The following is an 18,312-nucleotide window of genomic DNA, read 5'->3' on the forward strand; positions in this document are numbered from 1 at the left end:
TGTTGTATTGATTTAAAAAACTTGTTTTACCATTTAGACTTAATTTACAACAATATTAATTATTAGAACTATTAGATTATTTGGGACTTAGCATAAAAAATATTGAATAATTTATTTTCATGTCAAATCAGATTTGTCGAGGATCATTGCCAACCCCTCAGAGAGAACTTGTAAATCCAAAAACGAATTGCGACAGTATGTTGTGTTTCGTGTTATAAATGTTTTCACTACGTAATATTTACTGTTAATAAATTACTTCAGGAATGTCAAGCATCGTTTTGCATTTGGTTGATGACTTACTGCAATTGTAATAATTAATACTTTTGTGGAATTATTAGGAATGTCTTTAATCTAAGAAGTAACGATTTAACTGTTTTCATAGACAAATACTTACATACATCAGCTGTCGTTTTTAACAGCTGCGAAAATAATACAAATTTTAAAAAATTCACCGTGTGACAAGTAGCATGATATTAACATTTAATTTATAAATTGTCTACAAAGCCTACACTTCGTAGCATAATTTACGATCGATCTGACGCAAAGTTTGACATTAAGAAATATGTACTACAATAACCCTGTTTAGTGGATTGTAAAATTATATATTTTTTTAATACTTGAAACAGGTATTTGAAATTTTAAACAAATGCAATTGCTACAAACATATAAACATTAACAATCCCATTATTACCAAGCTGAACACATTTACTAACAATTAAAACCCTCTACATATTTTCATATATTATTTACATTGTTGCAGATAATATAGCAAAAATGGTGGCTGGTCCTACAGAACACGGGATACAGGCAGATGTAATATTTGTCATTGAAGGCACAGCTGTTAATGGAGCGTACCTCAATGATCTTAGAACTAATTACCTTGGCCCAACACTCGAGTATGTTCCAAATTGTATACTTATATTTTTATGCTTTGGTTCATAAAATATTCCTCTGCTTATTTATTAAATCTATTGATCTGCAATTTCTGTATTTTACAGATATTTCAATCAAGGTCCTATTGAAGATAGAGAATATGTATCTGAGGTAAAATAATGATTGATCGAATCTCTGATTGTAAAATATATAATTATCCAATCAAATTTCCATTTTACTTTAGAATAGTGCAACATTGTATGGTATAGTGGTCTACCATGCTGCCGACTGTTTGCCAGCACCATGTACAGAAACTTTTGGACCGTACGCTAATCCTCACAAGTTACAACTTGTTCTTGACAAGTTAGAGTAAGTTGTGACACATATTTGCAATTTCTTTAGTAACAATCTTTCCATTTATAAGATTTTTCTATGCAATTAGGATGGTTGGTGGAAAAGGCGAGTCTTACGCAAATATTGGAGAAGGCCTTGCCACTGGATTGCAATGTTTCGAGGATTTGCAGTTACGACGTGAACCAAATACAGCATCACAGAAACATTGCGTTCTGATTTGTAATTCTCCTCCTTATCAGACAGTCATTCAAGAGTCTTATAAATTTGCTGGTCATACTATAGAGCAATTGGCTACTCTGTATCAAGAGGTACGTAATTGCAAATAATTTCAATACAAACCGTAATATAAATCTATAACAGCTCTTGTTTGTTACAGAGGAATATTAATCTTTCGATATTGTCACCGAGAAAGATACCTGCGTTATTTAAAATGTTCGAAAAAGCTGGAGGAGACTTGCAGTCGTCCCAAACGAAAAATTACGCTAAAGATCCACGACATTTAGTGTTACTACGTAACTACAATTTGAAAGAAAGACCAGTTAGTCCTCCAATTGGCGGAGCTGTTCACACGAATCCAGGCACAGCTGCTCAAATCCCATTAAGTCCATTGCAGAGCAATGACAGTCCAAATACGAATCAAGTTCAACAAAATATTGCTCAGCCGACCCAACCGCAAGGTCCTCCGTTCAGAAATCAAACACCTCAAAATATTACTCCAGTTCATCAGACGGTGGTACCAATTCCGGCAGCCATGAACACCGGAAGACCACCCTATAATCCTCAAATATCTGCTCCACCAACTTATCATCCGCCGGGACCAGCTAGAGCAGGCCAAAGGTGGAGGCCTTTCGTTACGCCAGGAACCACAGGAGCCGCGAATTCTCAAAGCAGTGCTTTGATAGCACAATTAAATCAGCCTCCTTCGTTGGGTCTTAACGTAACACCATTTCAAAGAATGGACGGTAATAACGAGCTTATGATTCTAGTATTAATTAAAGGTGTACGAGAATCCGAAAATTTCGGGTCGGGACAGGTTCATGAAAATTTCGAAATTCTCGAGTATATAGGGATCCCCGCGAATTTGTAGCTACATTCTCTCTTCAACCATAAGATCAAAATTTACTTTTTACTACACAGAAACTTGAAGTGATTTTCATATCTCGATGAAACAAAGCAACATAAATAAGTTGAGCGACACATTTAACTAAATCACCCTATACAGTACTTACATTATCATATGCACTCTCAGTAGCCAACACCAACGTGATGGCTGCCAATGCGCAACAGCAGCAGCAGCAACAACAGCAGCAACAACAACAACAGCAACTAACACAGCAGCAGCAACAGCAAGTGAGATTCACCATGCAATTGCAGCAGCAGCAACAACAACAACAGCAAAATGTACAACAGCAATCTGCAATGCCCATGTCGGCTCAACAAAATCATGGACCGGGTGCACCGCAACTTACAGTATCGTGTGTCAGTCAATCCGTGCCGACTCAAGTTGCGCAAACAGTTACTGCGTCGCAAACCCAGGCATCGGTGTCGTCGGTTAGTCAGCAACAGCAAGTGCCACATTCTCAAGCGCAGGGTAACATAACCAGTGGACCTGTAGCTGGTCAACAGATTTCAGCACCGAGAGAAAGGCATACAATATGGCACGGTGTGATCGAATGGGTTGAGAAAGCTAAAGCACCTGCTGACACGCAGAAACAAACTAGACATCTACCTTGTCATGTGTCTGCAAACTCTAAGGACGGTGATCCTGAATTGTAAGTTTCTTTTAGGAATAAATAGGCAGGTTTATGCTGACCTCACCGATAATCATTTCATTGACAAGCATTCTACTGAAACATAACTAATGCTAACATACTGAATTGATTTATAGGAAAGCGGATACTTGGCCACAGAAGTTACTTATGCAACTGATGCCGAAACATTTGATAGGCAATATTGGTGGATCTTATTTGAAGAATTCTAAGTCTGTTTTGTTCCATCCAACACAATGCGACGCACTAGAATCCTTGACCAAAGTTATGGGTTCCGGATTTGTTAGTATTCTATTTCTTTATTTTTTTTTTGGCTACACAGCGCAGAAATGGACTTGGTTTACAATTTTTAAAATTCAGCTGAACCCGTAGCGCTCACCTACTCACAGTTGTGATAATCATATTACAGGCAGGTTGTGTTCACTTCAACTTTCCTGGACCACCGTCGACCTGTGACATAAAAGTACTTATTCTCCTGTACACCGCTGAAAAGAGAACATATTTGGGATTCATTCCAAACGATCAGGCAGGCTTCGTGGACCGTCTTCGGAAAGTAATTCAACAGCAGAAGACATCTCATGCCTCCATGAGACAAGGGCAAGTGAGTATAAATTTCGATACGGGGAATTAACAATCTACGAAAAATAGAAATATATTAATTAAATATCATAGGCTGGACCTGCACAAGGAAATGCAATAACCGGACCAATGCCCACTACGGGCACGTCGCAAGGTGGCATTCTGATGTCCCAAACGAACACTATGGCAATGGGAGGTGGTCAGATAACTCAAAATGTCGTTCCTACGAACGCTCCGCAACAAACATTGACCTCCTCTGCTGGGCCGCAAAATCAAATCAGTATGCAGGTCAGGGGCACAATAAAAGTGAGACCAATTTATTACTTGTTTTGTGTATTCAGATTAAGAAGTTTGTCGTTAATGTACTGACAGGCTGGCCAAATAACTGGTCCTCAAGTTGCTCAACCGTCTGGCACAATGATAGGCCAGCAAAGACCACCGTTCGACGATATAGAATTAGCTAGGCATCAAAATCTGTTGAAGATCCAACACCTGAGGCAAACGCTGGAAGCTGCGCAGCAACAGGAGGCACAATATAAGTCTCAGTTGGAAGTAAATGTAAATACAAAAAAATGTCAGCAAGATATAAAGCTGGATTTACATTTGGTTTTACGTTACACTGGGCTGGAGTGCTACTGAACCAATGCAAACCTAGCTTTAACAAGAAGTATTGAACTCTAATATCATATGCAAAAATTTCTTTTGTAGATTCAACAAAATTTGGAAGTAGCACAGCAACAAGAAATGCAGTATAAACAACAGCTGGAGGTGAAATGCTTTCAACGATTATTCTATTGTGTATGTTGCTACTTGCAAGAAAGTAAACGGAAATTTGTTTATAGGCTCAGCAAGCGCAAAGGGCTCTTAATCCTGTTGGTATGGCTAATCAACAAGCAAACGCGCCAAGACTGATGCGTCCTGGTTCAAACATGGGTCTCAGGCATTTATTGCAACAAGTATGATATCGTAGATACTGAATTTAGATAAACAATATGTTGGACAATTGATTTGGTTACATGTATTAATTTTTTTTATAGCCACAGCCACCGTACAGACAAGTACTTGGACTACAGCAACAAATAGTTGGAGCCAGAGGCCAAATGCCAACAAGGCCAATGGCTCCAGGTAATGCACAGAATCAACAATTCGAGGACGTAGCTAATTACGATTTTCTCGGATAAGCGAAATAGGTAATAAATGCTTTTTTAAACAAAACATTGTATTTTAAGTAAACTATTTACTCGTGTATACGAGTCATTTTGATAAATTTTACATATATGTATTATACGAACTTTAGAATATTTGTATGTGCAAATGTTGTATTTATTAAGACCGCAAAGTATGTATTTCTTTTAATGATCAACGAAATGAACAAAACTAAGAATGAACGATCAGAAGTAAAAGTGATAAATATTTAAAAATTATTTGCATTGCGATGTATACATATATTGTATGCATTATTGTAGATATATATTATTTATTAATATATGATCTAATAAATTAATAGGGGGATTCATTTCTCTGTAATGTTCAAATTTTATAAATTTGAATGACTTAATTTTGACAAAGATAGTGTTTATTTGTATGTGGCGATCATTTTGTTGATAAACATAAAAGCACGTGGTAGGAACGCGGCAAGGTTATGTGTCGTACAATTTCTTTTAATTATATTCGATCACGTTAGCTAAGAAACCTGTTGCGCGAGACAATTATTCAAGGCTTTGAGACTGTATATATAGTGCATCTAATACTGTAAGTTATGTACTTGTTCTTATAATAAATAAGTTTGTTTTAAAACAGTAAAAAAGGAAGTTTATTCTTGTATTTAAATCCTTTCAGTTTATTTTCATATACCTCTCTCTTTGTATATATTTACATACAAACACATACATATATATACGTGCACATATGCTTATTATGGCGGTAAAAACATTTTATGTGCATTGAACTGCAATAAAAAATCATTAACATGAAAAACAAACTAAAGTTGCAGAATTTGTTTAAAAATAAATAACCAATTTGAATTATTTTTATTTTGTAAATTTGTATATATGTCAGATAAATTTTAAATATGAAACGCATATGAATTATTACTATTGCTTGTAACATTATTATTTTGCATGAAAAAATATGTTTTTCAGCATGTTTTGACATCGATCTGATAAATCATGACGTAAATTCAATGAAACAATAATATATACTTCCATATTTAACTGTAAAAATTTAACTCAATATTTAGTTTAATATTTTTTAAACTTTGTTTTGAATAAAATTTAATTTGTTCTTAAAAATATTGCATTTTACAACTAATTATTAGAGACGGACAAATTAAAAAGGTGCTTTCAATCATATTAGAATGTAAAGGCACGCATAATCTCAGACAGATAAGAATATTATTGAGCAAGATGCCATTTGACCTAAGCTTAAACTCTATTTAGTTTTGAAATAATAACATGGGTGCGCTATTTTGCAATTACCACACTGATAAATGAAGATAACACAATGATTCCATTAATATTGAACTAGGGGGTCTGAGTGAATGTAATTGATCACTATCGACTGTTATGTATCATCTGCATCACTGTACTGTGCTCTTTCCACATTTTTACATTTTCTCTTCTTTTGTGTTTAGTTTATTTACGATCTTTTATTTATAGATCATGGGTATTATAAAATTCTACAAATCACCTGGATTGAAATCTGGGCAGCTCAAAAATAAATTCAGCAGCCTGCATCAAATATCTAATTCTATTGTCGGAGTGGAAACAGAATTGTGCTATTATGTTGAAACTAAGGAGTCTTTAAGCGACGAAGAATCGAAACTATTGAAATGGATTCTTATTCCTCCATTTGAACAACACTGTTTAAAGAGTGTCAGTGTGTTTGATGAAGAATTGGATGGTAATTTAATTATTGAAATTGGTCCAAGGTAAATCAACTCTTTAGATATATGTAATTATTATTCGTAGTGAAACTTTGGATCTTTATGTAAAATAAAAATTCTCTTCCGCAGTTGCAAGAAACAGGAATCAAGTTTATCATAAAATCCACAGTCTATTCATTGCATATTGTACATAATTAATTCTTTATACTTTCGCAGATTGAACTTCTCCACAGCGTTCTCTAGCAATGCTGTATCAATTTGCAAGTCTGTACACCTACAAAAGATAATAAGAATCGAATCATCGATTAGATACTGCATCAAACATAATGGGAAACTTGATAAAACCTTGGAAGATGCTGTATGTATCAAAAATTGATATCATTTCAAATAAAAATAATGCAGTCTCTACAGATTTACATTTTTTTTTGTATAGATAACAGATGCATTACATGATAGAATGACTGAATGTAGGTACACGAAACCAATAGAGACATTTGATCATGGTTTCAGACCTGAAGAATGGTTTGAAGTGGATATCCTGAAAGGTGGACGAGAAGCCCTGGAGGAAGTTAATTCAAAATTAGGTATATATATTTAAAATGAAATGTAGTAAAATAATTTACACATGATAAAACGCATTTTCTCCTTTACATAGGTTTGGCATTTGATAATTGGGATTTAGATTTTTACACGGACCTGTTCCTTAATAAATTGAAGAGAAACCCAACCAGTGTTGAATGTTTCGATTTGGCACAATCCAATAGTGAACATAGTCGTCATTGGTTCTTTAAAGGCAATATAGTTGTTGACAATGAAGAGATGAAGAAATCACTGCTTGACATGATTATAGAGACACAGAAGTACTCGAATCCGAACAATACAATTAAGTTCAGTGACAATAGCAGTGCGATCAAAGGATATCAAGTTAAGACGCTGAGGCCAACTTTGACCCATAAATGTAGTCCTCTTCACTTAGAGAGTGCCACTCAAGATCTGATATTTACTGCTGAGACTCACAATTTTCCAACTGGTGTTGCTCCATTTAGGTAAATATTAAAATCGAACATTTCATATGCAACAATCTAATAACGCTGTTGTAATTAAAGAACATACTCTAAGTGTCAGAGAACTTACAATAATGATTATAATTTACAGTGGTGCTACAACGGGAACTGGAGGCAGACTAAGAGACATACAAGGCATTGGCAGAGGAGGGTATTATATTGCTGGAACTGCTGGTTATTCGGTTGGAAATTTGCGTATTCCAGGTTCGTTCTAGTTTCTCGAGCTGCATCTTTCATTTTCTGCATCTATCTTGAGAAACAAAGAATACATAGAAATTTACCTCCACTCTTAACATAGAGAACACAAACATTTACATTATTCAATTTGTTTATATTTAATAAATTTCTAAACATTTCAATACTGTATGAGTACATTGCATCAGTTTCATATGCATAAAATGGAAAAATATATAGAATGGAAATATTCTAGGTCGGAGGAAATGTCTGTTTCTTGAGTGCAAAGGGTTAACTTTTCTAACGTTTGTACCATTCGCAATTTCATCTGCCCATTTTTCTTATAAATGCATAAAATCCACAGTCTAATGACTATTATTCTCATCAACTATTTTATTTATTTGATAGGGTATGACTTGCCATGGGAAGAGAAAGGTGTTCCATACCCTAGCAACATGGCTAGTCCATTGGAGATTATAGTTGAGGCCAGCAACGGTGCATCCGATTACGGTAATAAGTTTGGAGAACCGCTGATAACAGGATTTGCACGTTCTTTCGGTATGACGGACAATGTTAGCGTACGTCGTGAATGGATTAAGCCCATAATGTTTAGCGGAGGATTAGGTACAATGGACGCTGATATGTCAGAAAAAATTCCACCAGCAAAAGGTCTGAAAAATAGACTGTGTACAAGAGAAGCAAATGTAGTACATAAAAATTAAAAATTAATTATTTCAGGCATGGAAGTGATCAAAATTGGTGGTCCTGTATATAGAATCGGTGTAGGAGGTGGTTCAGCGAGTTCCATCGAGGTATTTTGACTATAATCATTAATTAATACTGTTCTTTCAACGGGGGAGATATTTTACAAGAACTTTAATAACTCAATTTTACGAATTTCAAAGAAAATTTTTGGGAGAGTGTAGTATAATTGTTCTTGACCCACCAAGGATAGTTCCTTAAATAATTCAGTATTATTAGGTGCAAGGCGATAATAAATCGGACCTTGATTTCGGAGCAGTCCAAAGAGGTGATCCAGAAATGGAACAAAAAATGAACCGAGTGGTTCGTGCGTGCACAGAAATGGGGCAAAAGAATCCAATACTTAGTATACACGATCAAGGAGCGGGAGGAAATGGTGAAAATTATTCCCACATCATTATCTTATAATTCTAAGAAAACTCACACAGCTAATGAATGTTTCAAACACCGTTAGGCAACGTTCTAAAGGAATTGGTAGAACCTGCTGGCGCTGTTATCTTCACCAAGAAATTCGAGTTAGGTGATCCGAGCATCAGTACTTTGGAATTGTGGGGTGCTGAGTATCAAGAGAACGATGCAATTCTGTGTAAATCGGAAGATGCCGATTTACTCAGAGAAATAGCAGCTCGGGAAAAATGTCCTATCAATTTTGTAGGAACCGTTACCGGAAACGGAAAGATCATTCTTTCCGAAGAAAACGATTGTAACGTATCAAAGTACCTGAATAAAAATTACAAGGACGAGAAGAGACATCCAGTGGATTTAGATTTGGAATTGGTACTCGGAAAAATGCCACGCAAGGTAAACGTGTACGAATACTATTAGATCGTTGCATATGAAATGTCCGATTTCAAAATGCAAACGCTATAAAGTGTTTTAATCAAGAAATACTATTACAATCTTCAGGTTTATTATACAGGGTGGTTCACGGACATTTCATATGCAACAATCTAATAAAAAACGCTATAAATAAGTTTGTGGTACAATTTAAACTAAACATAGTTCCTTGGTTTCGCAGACGTTCAATCTTCACAGAGAAAAGACGCAGCTACCTCCTTTGTCACTGCCAGGAGGTTTGACCGTCCAATCTGCTTTGGAAAGAGTCTTGCGTTTGCCATCAGTTGGGAGCAAACGATATTTAACTAGCAAAGTTGATCGTTGTGTAACTGGATTGGTAGCGCAGCAACAGTGTGTTGGTCCTCTGCACACTCCTCTTGCCGACGTTGCTGTAACTGCGATTTCTTACTTCTCAATGGTAAAAAAAGGAAAATAATTTGTTAATGATACTGTTAGCAGTATGTATGCATATTCAATTATGTTGATCTGCGTAGGTTGGTATAGCTACATCCATTGGAGAACAACCGATAAAGGGTTTGGTGAACGCAGCAGCCGGAGCTCGCATGACTGTGGCAGAAGCACTGAGCAACTTAGTATTTGCACATATTTCAGACTTAAAGGTATTAGGTGCATCAACGTAGATGTTATCCATTGCGCAAGTACAGGGTGTCCCGCTAACTCTGTTACAAAGCGATATCCCCGCTATTTTTTATGCTACACTATAATAAGTGCTCCCACGAACCAAATAATTTGTCCTATTGACATTTCGTGAAGCATAAAAAGTAGTGGAGATATCACCCTGTAACTGAATTAGTGGGACACCCTGTATTTATCTTGCTTTTACTACAGTTTACACATTGTAGGATGTTAAATGCAGCGGAAATTGGATGTGGGCTGCCAAATTGCCAGGCGAAGGTGCTGCATTGTACGATGCGTGTTCAGCAATGTGTTCATTCATGAATGAACTTGGCATTGCAATCGATGGAGGTAAAGATTCTCTTAGCATGGCTGCTCGAATCGGTAAAGAAGTTGTTAAAGCGCCAGGAACACTGGTGGTTTCTTGCTACGCTCCTTGCCCGAATATCCGACAAGTAAGTGAAAGTTGAAACAATTTTATTCAGGCTCTTACGTTCAATTAACACTTTCATATTCCAGGTGGTAACGCCAGATTTGAAGGCACCTGCAACCGGAAAAAATGGTTGCTTGTTATTCGTCGATTTGTCTAATGGACAGAGTCGAATCGGCGGTACGGCCTTAGCTCAGGTGTATAAATCACTTGGCAACGATGTTCCAGATATGAGACATGCTGATTTATTGAAAAAAGCTTTCAAAGCCACGCAACAGTTGATTGCAGGTGAATTATAATGACTTCACATTTGTTTTTATCATACCGAGAATGTATGCATAGTTTAATACTTCTTTTTTTTTACAGAGGGAAAAGTATTGGCAGGACACGATGTTAGCGATGGAGGACTTATCACGTGTCTTTTGGAAATGTGTTTCGCTGGTATCTCTGGAATGAACGTTAACATTTCCCACAAATCTGGAACGCCTATCGAAATTTTGTTCACTGAGGAAGTAGGCTGGGTATTGGAAGTTGATGAAGAAAATTATCAACACGTGTTGGATGTGTTCAAACAATTCAATGCTCCTATATATTCGATTGGCAGAGCAGAAGGGTTTGGAATGTCTTCAAAAGTATTTAATCTAGATCTTACGTGAAATCATCAACATGGATACACTTTTAATTACTTCGATTTAATATTTTTAGATAAATGTCAAAGTTCAAAACCAGACTGTCTTGGATTCAACAGTGATATCCTTGATGTCTCTATGGGAAGAAACCAGCTATCAGTTAGAACGTCTTCAAACAAACGTGGAGTGCGCAGTAGAGGAGTTCAATGGGCTCAAAGATAGAACTGCACCGGCCTACAAGTTGTCCTTTGACCTTGACGCGAAACCTACTGGATTACACAAAACTTTAACTTGTTTGTAAAATTTTCGTTTACCGCCTGTTTATGTTGCAACAAATTTTATATTATTTCTTTTTTGTCACTACACAGCAAATGTTAATGTGGTCGTGATAAGAGAAGAAGGTACAAACGGTGATAGGGAAATGGCGGCAACCTTGATAAAAGCTGGCTTCGAAGTTTGGGATGTGGCAATGCAAGATCTATTAGACGACAAAATAACGCTTGACAGGTTCAAAGGTGTCATATTCCCTGGTGGTTTTAGTTATGCTGGTAGGTTGTCAGTTATTTAGCACTAGGTTTACGGGATCCGTCAAAATGGCGGGTTCTAATATTTTTAATTTACGATTATTGAGATTGTAAAGATGCATCCATGAGGAATTATTCATCAAATTTATTTCTTTGGGTATATATTATAAAAGAAAAATGGCTACAAAATTGGATAGACACATTCCATTATAATTCCAGATGTTTTGGGCTCGGCCAAAGGATGGGCCGCGAGTCTCCTCTTCCATCCGTCTCTGCAAAATCAATTGAAAGCATTTATCTCCCGCAAGGACACGTTCAGTTTAGGAGTCTGTAACGGATGTCAATTAATGTCGCTGCTAGGATGGATAGGAAACGAAACCGGTATGCTCTGTTGAGTAATCAAATTTATCGAGCCTAAGGAATTTATGTTTGCGAAAGGCATGAATTTTATTAACATGCTTGATTACATCCTTCGTCCATTGCAGGTGATGTTACAGAACCAGACGTTTTCTTAAATCATAATGCATCTGAGAAGTTCGAGTGTCGGTGGTGTACAGTCAGAATTGATAAGTCCCCATCGATTATGTTGAATGGAATGGAGAATAGCGTCTTGGGCGTATGGGCCGCACACGGCGAGGGAAGATTTACTTTCCGAAATGATGATGTTGCGAGGAAACTCAAAGAGAATAACTGCTTGGCTATTAGATATACTGATGATTACGGTAACCCGACCGAACGATATCCTCTCAACCCTAACGGTAGTCCAGGTGAGAAAATGATCGAGTAATGAAGAAGAGATATTGATGAAGAATATCAAATTGGTAGAGGTGTACAAGAACCTAAAAATGTCAGAACGGGTCGAGATTTTTATTCGAGATCGGGAAGGGTTCTCAAAAATTTCCGGATTCCCAAACATATTCGAGATTTCGAATATTCTTGATTCTTTGGAATTTCGAATCCTGAATATCTCCTCCCGACATTTTCAGGTCGTCGCACACCTTTACAAATCAATCTTACAGTAACGAAATTATCAATAAAATACTTTTTATTACCTTAGGTGGCATTGCTGGCATCTGTTCCTCAAATGGACGTCATCTCGCGATGATGCCGCACCCTGAACGATGCTCGATAATGTGGCAATGTCCGTGGAAGCCCGCAGACTGGGCGAAATACGAGAACTCACCCTGGCAACGTATGTTTGACAACGCATACGCCTGGTGCGTGTCCGAACACTGATTCAATACATTCCATACGATTGCAGGAATTAGTATACATAATGAAGATTGTATATTTTCTAAATAAATTACTGACAATACATTATAAAATTCTTTATTTTCTACTTTCTTAACAAAGTATGGTAACATTGTGTAGTCAAGTATAATAAAACTGGTAAATTATAGTTAGAAATTGATCGTTTAATTCGTGTTACTTAAACGAATTTTGTCTGACTTTGAAGAGTTGATTCGATGGCGAGAATTGTTGAAATTGATTCGTATCAAAAACGTCTTCTAAATGCAAGTCGCACCGCAGTATCACAACACCGGATGGATTCACTTTGACTTTTATTTTCGTTTGGGGCGTCAGAACGCCGTAGTTTACATCTTCGTATAAATCCTGGAAAGATAATTGATTTATTTCGATTATTTCGATTTTGATGAACTCGTCAAAATAACGCGTTCTAATATTTTTAATTTACGATTATTGAGATTGTAAATTCGCGAGGAAGAAATTTAATAAAAAATTTGGATAGACACATTCTCGTTATTTTTATAAAGTCATGTAAAATTGTCAGTTTTAGTGACCCGTAAACCTAATGTTAAGATTATGATTGTTCGACAACCGCATACCTCGACGCTGTATCCTCCAGGATACTGGAGCCCAAGCTCTTTTAGTGTCACAGATACATCGGACGGAGTGCCGTCCGTTCTCCTATTTACAAACGCTATGGCGTAAGAGTAGTAATTCTGGTAGATGGGAGTTATCGGCCTCGCCCAGATTTCAATGCCTTTATGCTAAACAGTAGAATAGAACTTTTACTAACGTATTCCGAAGCCCACACTCTTTCCTTGCTTCTGCGAAATTTTCATGCACATACTAAATACTAATGTTTAATTTACTAACTTTATAGATACGTCGGCCCTGTATGCCCAGCGCATCCTGATCTACAGCAATAATTTTTCTATTCTGTAAAATAGCTTTATACTCGGGCCTGATCGTTCGTAGATCTACGGACATTAATAGAGGCGCCGCTAAAATGGCCCACAATGCCATTTGTGTTTTACTTTGCTCGTAACTCAGACCAAAGTTACCAATAATCAACATATCGGGATCGTTCCAATGACCGGGTCCCGCGTTCGGTACAATCGCGTCTTGATTGTTCCCATAATAATCTATAATGGTTTCTAGACTGTTCCAGGAATCTTGAATGTCGTCAAAATTCCTCCAAAGATTACAGTGTTGTGTTATGGCAGTAAAGTTTGGCTGAAATGTATATGCTCTCAAAGACTGATCTATAATGTAATATTCTACAGATAATATTACGAGCACCAACCTGCATTCCAGCATAAATTTGATAAACTGGCCAACTACAAGAATATACCATAGGCCTGCTTGTTTGATTTAAGTAAAATCCAAACTCAGGGTAGCCTAAAATATTTTATAAAGTCACAGAAATAAGTTCAAATTTCTTTTCATAAATTAAGTGTACAATAATTTCAACTGTACCTCTGTCCATTTCAGATGGATGGGAGTAACAACCATCTAATTTCACATAATCAACATCCCAAGATGCAAAAGTAAGCGCATCTGTTTCTAAGTATCCTAATATACCAGGGTAACCGGCACATGTGTAGTTACCGAAGTCTTCATAAATCCCAAATTTAAGACCCTTTGAGTGAATCTACAAAGGGAAGGTAGAGCATTGTAGAGACTAGGAAGTTAATGTCCTATGTTGAAGATAATGATAGAAACATACATAATTTGCAAGACTTTTCATCCCGTATGGAAATCTTTGTCTATCTGGTACAAGTTGACCATCAACATCTCTGTCTTTTTCCAACCAACAGTCATCAACATTAACATACTCATATCCAACGGCAGCATAGCCCTCTGCTACAATAATGTCTGCCATTGTGCGAAACAGCCGATCACTATAAAATGTAAAAATTTAGTTTTTAGTAAGTTTCTCGATTTTTGTTAATATAATAATGGTTTCTATCAGTTTCAGTTTCTTTATCTTAAATGATACGAGGCATACAATAATATAACATCTAATGCAAATTCATTTGCAACAATATTAGAAATTGAATGTCAATTGTTATAAACAAATAATTTTATCAAGAGATTTCACTTCTTAAGGCAATGCAGCCTTGGAAAAATTTATATAACTATGTCATAGCTCTAAATAATCTTATTAAGTGTCATTGTTGAGGTCATAAATCCTTGGTTTGAATCTTATGCTAGTCAGTTCTATTATAATCAAGATCTCATTGAACAAGAATTTTTATTTTATGAGGATTTTGATTTTCTACTAATACAGTATTTTATTTTTCAAATTTGATTTAATAACGAATCTTACGAACAACTAAATATATCTATACAGAAAATATTCGTGTTTCATAGATTTTTCTAAAAAGATTTTTGATTTTAGGACTCCAAAATATTTTATGTTTGCTACAAATACATTCGAATAGTATAATATAATATAAATAATATAAACTAACATATTTGCCAAGATATTTATGATTTCTTAATTATCCTTTCACTTTAAGAGAAAAAGTTTGGCAATACTTTCATATAATTTTTACATAATCATTTATATAGGTCATTCTGGGTATGAAATCAAATTTTGCATTTCATGATAATGATCTACAGACTGGAGTTGGCAGTAATAGATTTAGAGATATATAACAGAGATGCTAATGAAGTTTCACTTTATCATACAGAATCATGTTGCACTATCGGAAAGCTATAAAAATCTACAACAACAATAGAATCTGAATGAAAGATTACAAAACAAGGTGGCCACAAATCAATGTTGTAGAAAGCTGAGGAAAGTGAGAAAATAAATTTCAAAATCAACACTCTCACCTGATACAGTTTTCAGGATCATTTTTGCAATCTGTGTTGCACCTGAATCGCTCCCAGGCGAGCCAGCCCATCGGCGGTGTTCTCACAAGACCATTATCAAGAGCCAATGTCAAATCTGCCACTGACACAAGCAAACACCATATCCATACCATCTGCAACATTCTGCAAAAATCCACGTTTCGTTTTACTAATCCCTTTCACTGCACACGTACACTGAACCGACTGTTGTTGTACTACGACTCCGGTATCATAATTTTGTTAAACAATAATTCTAACAGAAGCGTGTATGACACTGTCGGAGTCGGCAGGAGATCTAGTCATTAGGAGCAGAGCAAAATTCCCATCCACATCCTGCACGGCTCTTGGCAGACTGATCTGATATAAGACCTCCAAGCCAAGAGTACTTTCACCCAATGCCCCATTTCATTTTTACACACAATCGCTCTGTCGTTGCTGGTGTGAGCATTGATTTCCTTTTGTACAGAGAACGAGCCTGCACACCAACGCCCGTTGATTGCCCGTGTAACTATTACGGTACAATTACGCCTACGAGAGACAATCGCGAGCACATTTTATCCGCGAATAGTATCGCCTTTGTCTTCGGCCAACAGAATATTCGTGTGACGAGGCACGCGAAAGATTCGGCTTCCAGTAATATACGTACTCTGTGGGTTTCATTGGTCTCGGGGAATTATCCTGTTCTGTTTATCCAACGGTTGATTCGAACATGCCACGTATATAATGTTTTAAACGAAAACATGCGTATGTTGTATTTGACTTTCTGTCATAACTGGCAACGTGAAGAAGAGAGATCAGTTACCGCGTAATGCTCCGTGATCAAGTGAATGGACCATTAATTTTCGACGCGTTCGCCGATCGTTAGTTCTCCAATTACGATCATTCGTGTAATTCGAAGTGTTTACAAACAATCCACGTACTCGCACGATAAACTTGACATTTCTGTGACGGAAATACAGTCGGCTACGTCGCCACAGTCGTCTGCGATGCGACTTTTCGATATATTATTCTCACTATTTGAAATTGAAAATTTTTACACTCTTTTCTCCCTATGTATATGAATTAAAAGTTTTGTTTCAACGTTTACAATAGTTGAAGCGATCAGTCTACTTTTCAATTTATAACAAAATAAGTTTTCAAAAGGTATGGACAAGATGGTGCGTCTGTGGCGGCGTTTATGTGGACTTACTGATAACATTCGAATTGAGAACCACTGACAGCTTCGCGCAACGTTTTGTTTTTCAAATTCTTTTAAGTTTTATTTCGAATCTGTCAGCAGTTTTCATTTATGTGATCGTGGTTTTTTTAATTTTACGGTTTTATGTCGCATCGACTGGCTAGGTTATTAGCGACATCGTAATGTAAGCAAGGATAGGTTACATCCTTTAATAAATTCAAGTGAGTCTCGTATTTTATCTGGAGGCAATCAATGAAATGTAAGAAATTAAGAGTATTCTGTGCAATACGCTTGATTCTTGACCAGCACCGGTTTTGCGACAGCATTGCTTTCCATACTTTCATTTCGATTACCTAATCGAAAGGAAAAATCGATCGCTTCAGGAATAGATTCCAATATTTCCTTATCGACTGACGATACCTACCTATTAGTTAATTTAAAAAATACATTCACAGTTCATAATATACGCGCCGAAATAGTTTTACTCCGTGAAAAGATTGATTAATACGTGTATCGTTCATTTGGTATTTTCTACACAATTTAACGCAGAGTTAACTGTAAACGCACCACAAACAGCCGTGAATTGAATCGGACTTGACTTTCGATTTCACGATTTCATAAGCTCTGCTACTTGTAACGTTGAATTTTTTACCCGACAATTTAGCACACTTGTTACAGTATCAAACATGATCATTATTTAGGAGAAATTGTACTCTTCATAGAAAGTGGGAAAGTATTCTGTCCTTCGCTAGGATTGTTAAAGAATGTATGCATTCTCGAATTGTTTCGAGTCAACAAGACGTTCCTCGTTTAGAGTATACTGTGACTTTAAAATAAATAAATATTTAAGGCTACCAGAAAATAATTTTTGGAAGAACATTACTTACTTTCACAGGCGACGGAAATCTGTCGATGATGAAATTTTGAAATTCCGACGATATTCAAATCATGTGAAATTTAAAGACATTTACCAAACGTTTGATATATTTTAAACTGACAAAAATTGATAAAATAAATGGAAATGTATCGTTGCCAAATATCAGTATCGGTTTTATGATTATACAAGTGATGTATTGTTTAATGAACGGTGAGATCACCACGTTGTACAATGGGAGACTGGCAACAATCCTTGTTGCGCCCTCTGTTTATATTCACCTGTTAAAATCCGCGCGTTTGGTTATTTCTGTTTGATACACACCGGATAAGATTTATCGGCTGCATTTGCAGGTTCGATTGATATTTCTGTTATCGTACAAATCTTTCCTCAACATTCATAATAATAAGTTAAATGTTACGAACATTTTACTTCGTATGGTTTATCTTATCTTTGCATCGTAAAATAGATTGCAGCGATAACGTTAGAAATTGGCAGTGCCTACTGCCCTTAACCTTTCGACAAAATCACGATTTTATATTAAAATATTATTTGTGTAAATATAGATTGTGTACATACCTTTTCACATAGGTACAGTAAATATTTTTGAGGTTGCAATTTATAGCCTAAAAAAACAGG

At 36.2% G+C, this 18,312-nt stretch overlaps 2 protein-coding genes across 12 annotated transcripts; one reads left to right on the plus strand and one right to left on the minus strand.

Moving 5' to 3' along the window:
* The first annotated feature begins 12 nt into the window (after window positions 1–12).
* Window positions 13–12,754, plus strand: Pfas (phosphoribosylformylglycinamidine synthase). 8 transcript variants are annotated; one of them, XM_076786788.1, is made up of 20 exons: window positions 6,074–6,158; window positions 6,233–6,504; window positions 6,676–6,817; window positions 6,893–7,043; window positions 7,115–7,505; window positions 7,615–7,727; window positions 8,106–8,366; window positions 8,436–8,509; window positions 8,679–8,835; window positions 8,914–9,260; window positions 9,478–9,714; window positions 9,791–9,916; window positions 10,160–10,387; window positions 10,452–10,650; window positions 10,729–10,994; window positions 11,068–11,284; window positions 11,360–11,539; window positions 11,735–11,896; window positions 12,001–12,282; window positions 12,573–12,754. In XM_076786788.1, exons 2-20 carry the CDS (start codon window positions 6,236–6,238, stop codon window positions 12,749–12,751), a joined length of 3,981 nt encoding a protein of 1,326 aa, XP_076642903.1. In that variant the 5' UTR covers window positions 6,074–6,158; window positions 6,233–6,235; the 3' UTR covers window positions 12,752–12,754. The 8 variants fall into 8 exon arrangements, 2 of the variants coding, with proteins under 2 accessions (XP_076642904.1, XP_076642903.1); XR_013082137.1 differs by lacking the exons at window positions 6,074–6,158; window positions 6,676–6,817; window positions 6,893–7,043; ... (14 more) ...; window positions 12,001–12,282; window positions 12,573–12,754 and adding exons at window positions 13–195; window positions 761–896; window positions 999–1,044; ... (9 more) ...; window positions 4,418–4,531; window positions 4,613–5,327 and having other exon boundaries at window positions 6,233–6,373; XR_013082136.1 differs by lacking the exons at window positions 6,074–6,158; window positions 6,676–6,817; window positions 6,893–7,043; ... (14 more) ...; window positions 12,001–12,282; window positions 12,573–12,754 and adding exons at window positions 15–195; window positions 761–896; window positions 999–1,044; ... (9 more) ...; window positions 4,418–4,531; window positions 4,613–5,327 and having other exon boundaries at window positions 6,233–6,373.
* A 74-nt stretch (window positions 12,755–12,828) lies between these two features.
* Window positions 12,829–16,791, minus strand: LOC143353446 (alpha-N-acetylgalactosaminidase). 4 transcript variants are annotated; one of them, XM_076786795.1, is made up of 8 exons: window positions 16,549–16,791; window positions 15,605–15,766; window positions 14,490–14,664; window positions 14,240–14,414; window positions 14,067–14,161; window positions 13,637–13,996; window positions 13,363–13,527; window positions 12,829–13,129 (listed from the first exon to the last, which is right to left on the minus strand). In XM_076786795.1, the coding sequence occupies exons 1-8, from the start codon at window positions 16,560–16,562 to the stop codon at window positions 12,941–12,943; spliced, it is 1,335 nt and encodes a 444-aa protein (XP_076642910.1). In that variant the 5' UTR covers window positions 16,563–16,791; the 3' UTR covers window positions 12,829–12,940. The 4 variants fall into 4 exon arrangements, with proteins under 4 accessions (XP_076642910.1, XP_076642908.1, XP_076642911.1 ...); XM_076786793.1 differs by having other exon boundaries at window positions 16,543–16,577; XM_076786796.1 differs by lacking the exon at window positions 16,549–16,791 and adding an exon at window positions 16,425–16,536.
* Window positions 16,792–18,312: the final 1,521 nt, after the last annotated feature.

Source organism: Halictus rubicundus, chromosome 4 (genome assembly GCF_050948215.1).
Source record: "Halictus rubicundus isolate RS-2024b chromosome 4, iyHalRubi1_principal, whole genome shotgun sequence".
Lineage (NCBI taxonomy): Eukaryota > Metazoa > Arthropoda > Insecta > Hymenoptera > Halictidae > Halictus > Halictus rubicundus.

Excerpts from the sequence above, each read along its gene's own strand:
- Pfas (XM_076786788.1), top strand. The coding sequence starts at position 6,236 with ATGGGTATTATAAAATTCTACAAATCACCTGGATTGAAATCTGGGCAG. Across the intron at positions 8,367-8,435 it reads AAAAATTCCACCAGCAAAAG|GCATGGAAGTGATCAAAATT; the intron begins GTCTGAAAAATA and ends TAATTATTTCAG. Across the intron at positions 9,261-9,477 it reads TCGGAAAAATGCCACGCAAG|ACGTTCAATCTTCACAGAGA; the intron begins GTAAACGTGTAC and ends TTGGTTTCGCAG.
- LOC143353446 (XM_076786793.1), bottom strand. The coding sequence starts at position 16,562 with ATGTCAAGTTTATCGTGCGA. Across the intron at positions 14,665-15,604 it reads GATCCTGAAAACTGTATCAG|TGATCGGCTGTTTCGCACAA; the intron begins GTGAGAGTGTTG and ends TACATTTTATAG. Across the intron at positions 13,130-13,362 it reads CTGGAGGATACAGCGTCGAG|GATTTATACGAAGATGTAAA; the intron begins GTATGCGGTTGT and ends TTATCTTTCCAG.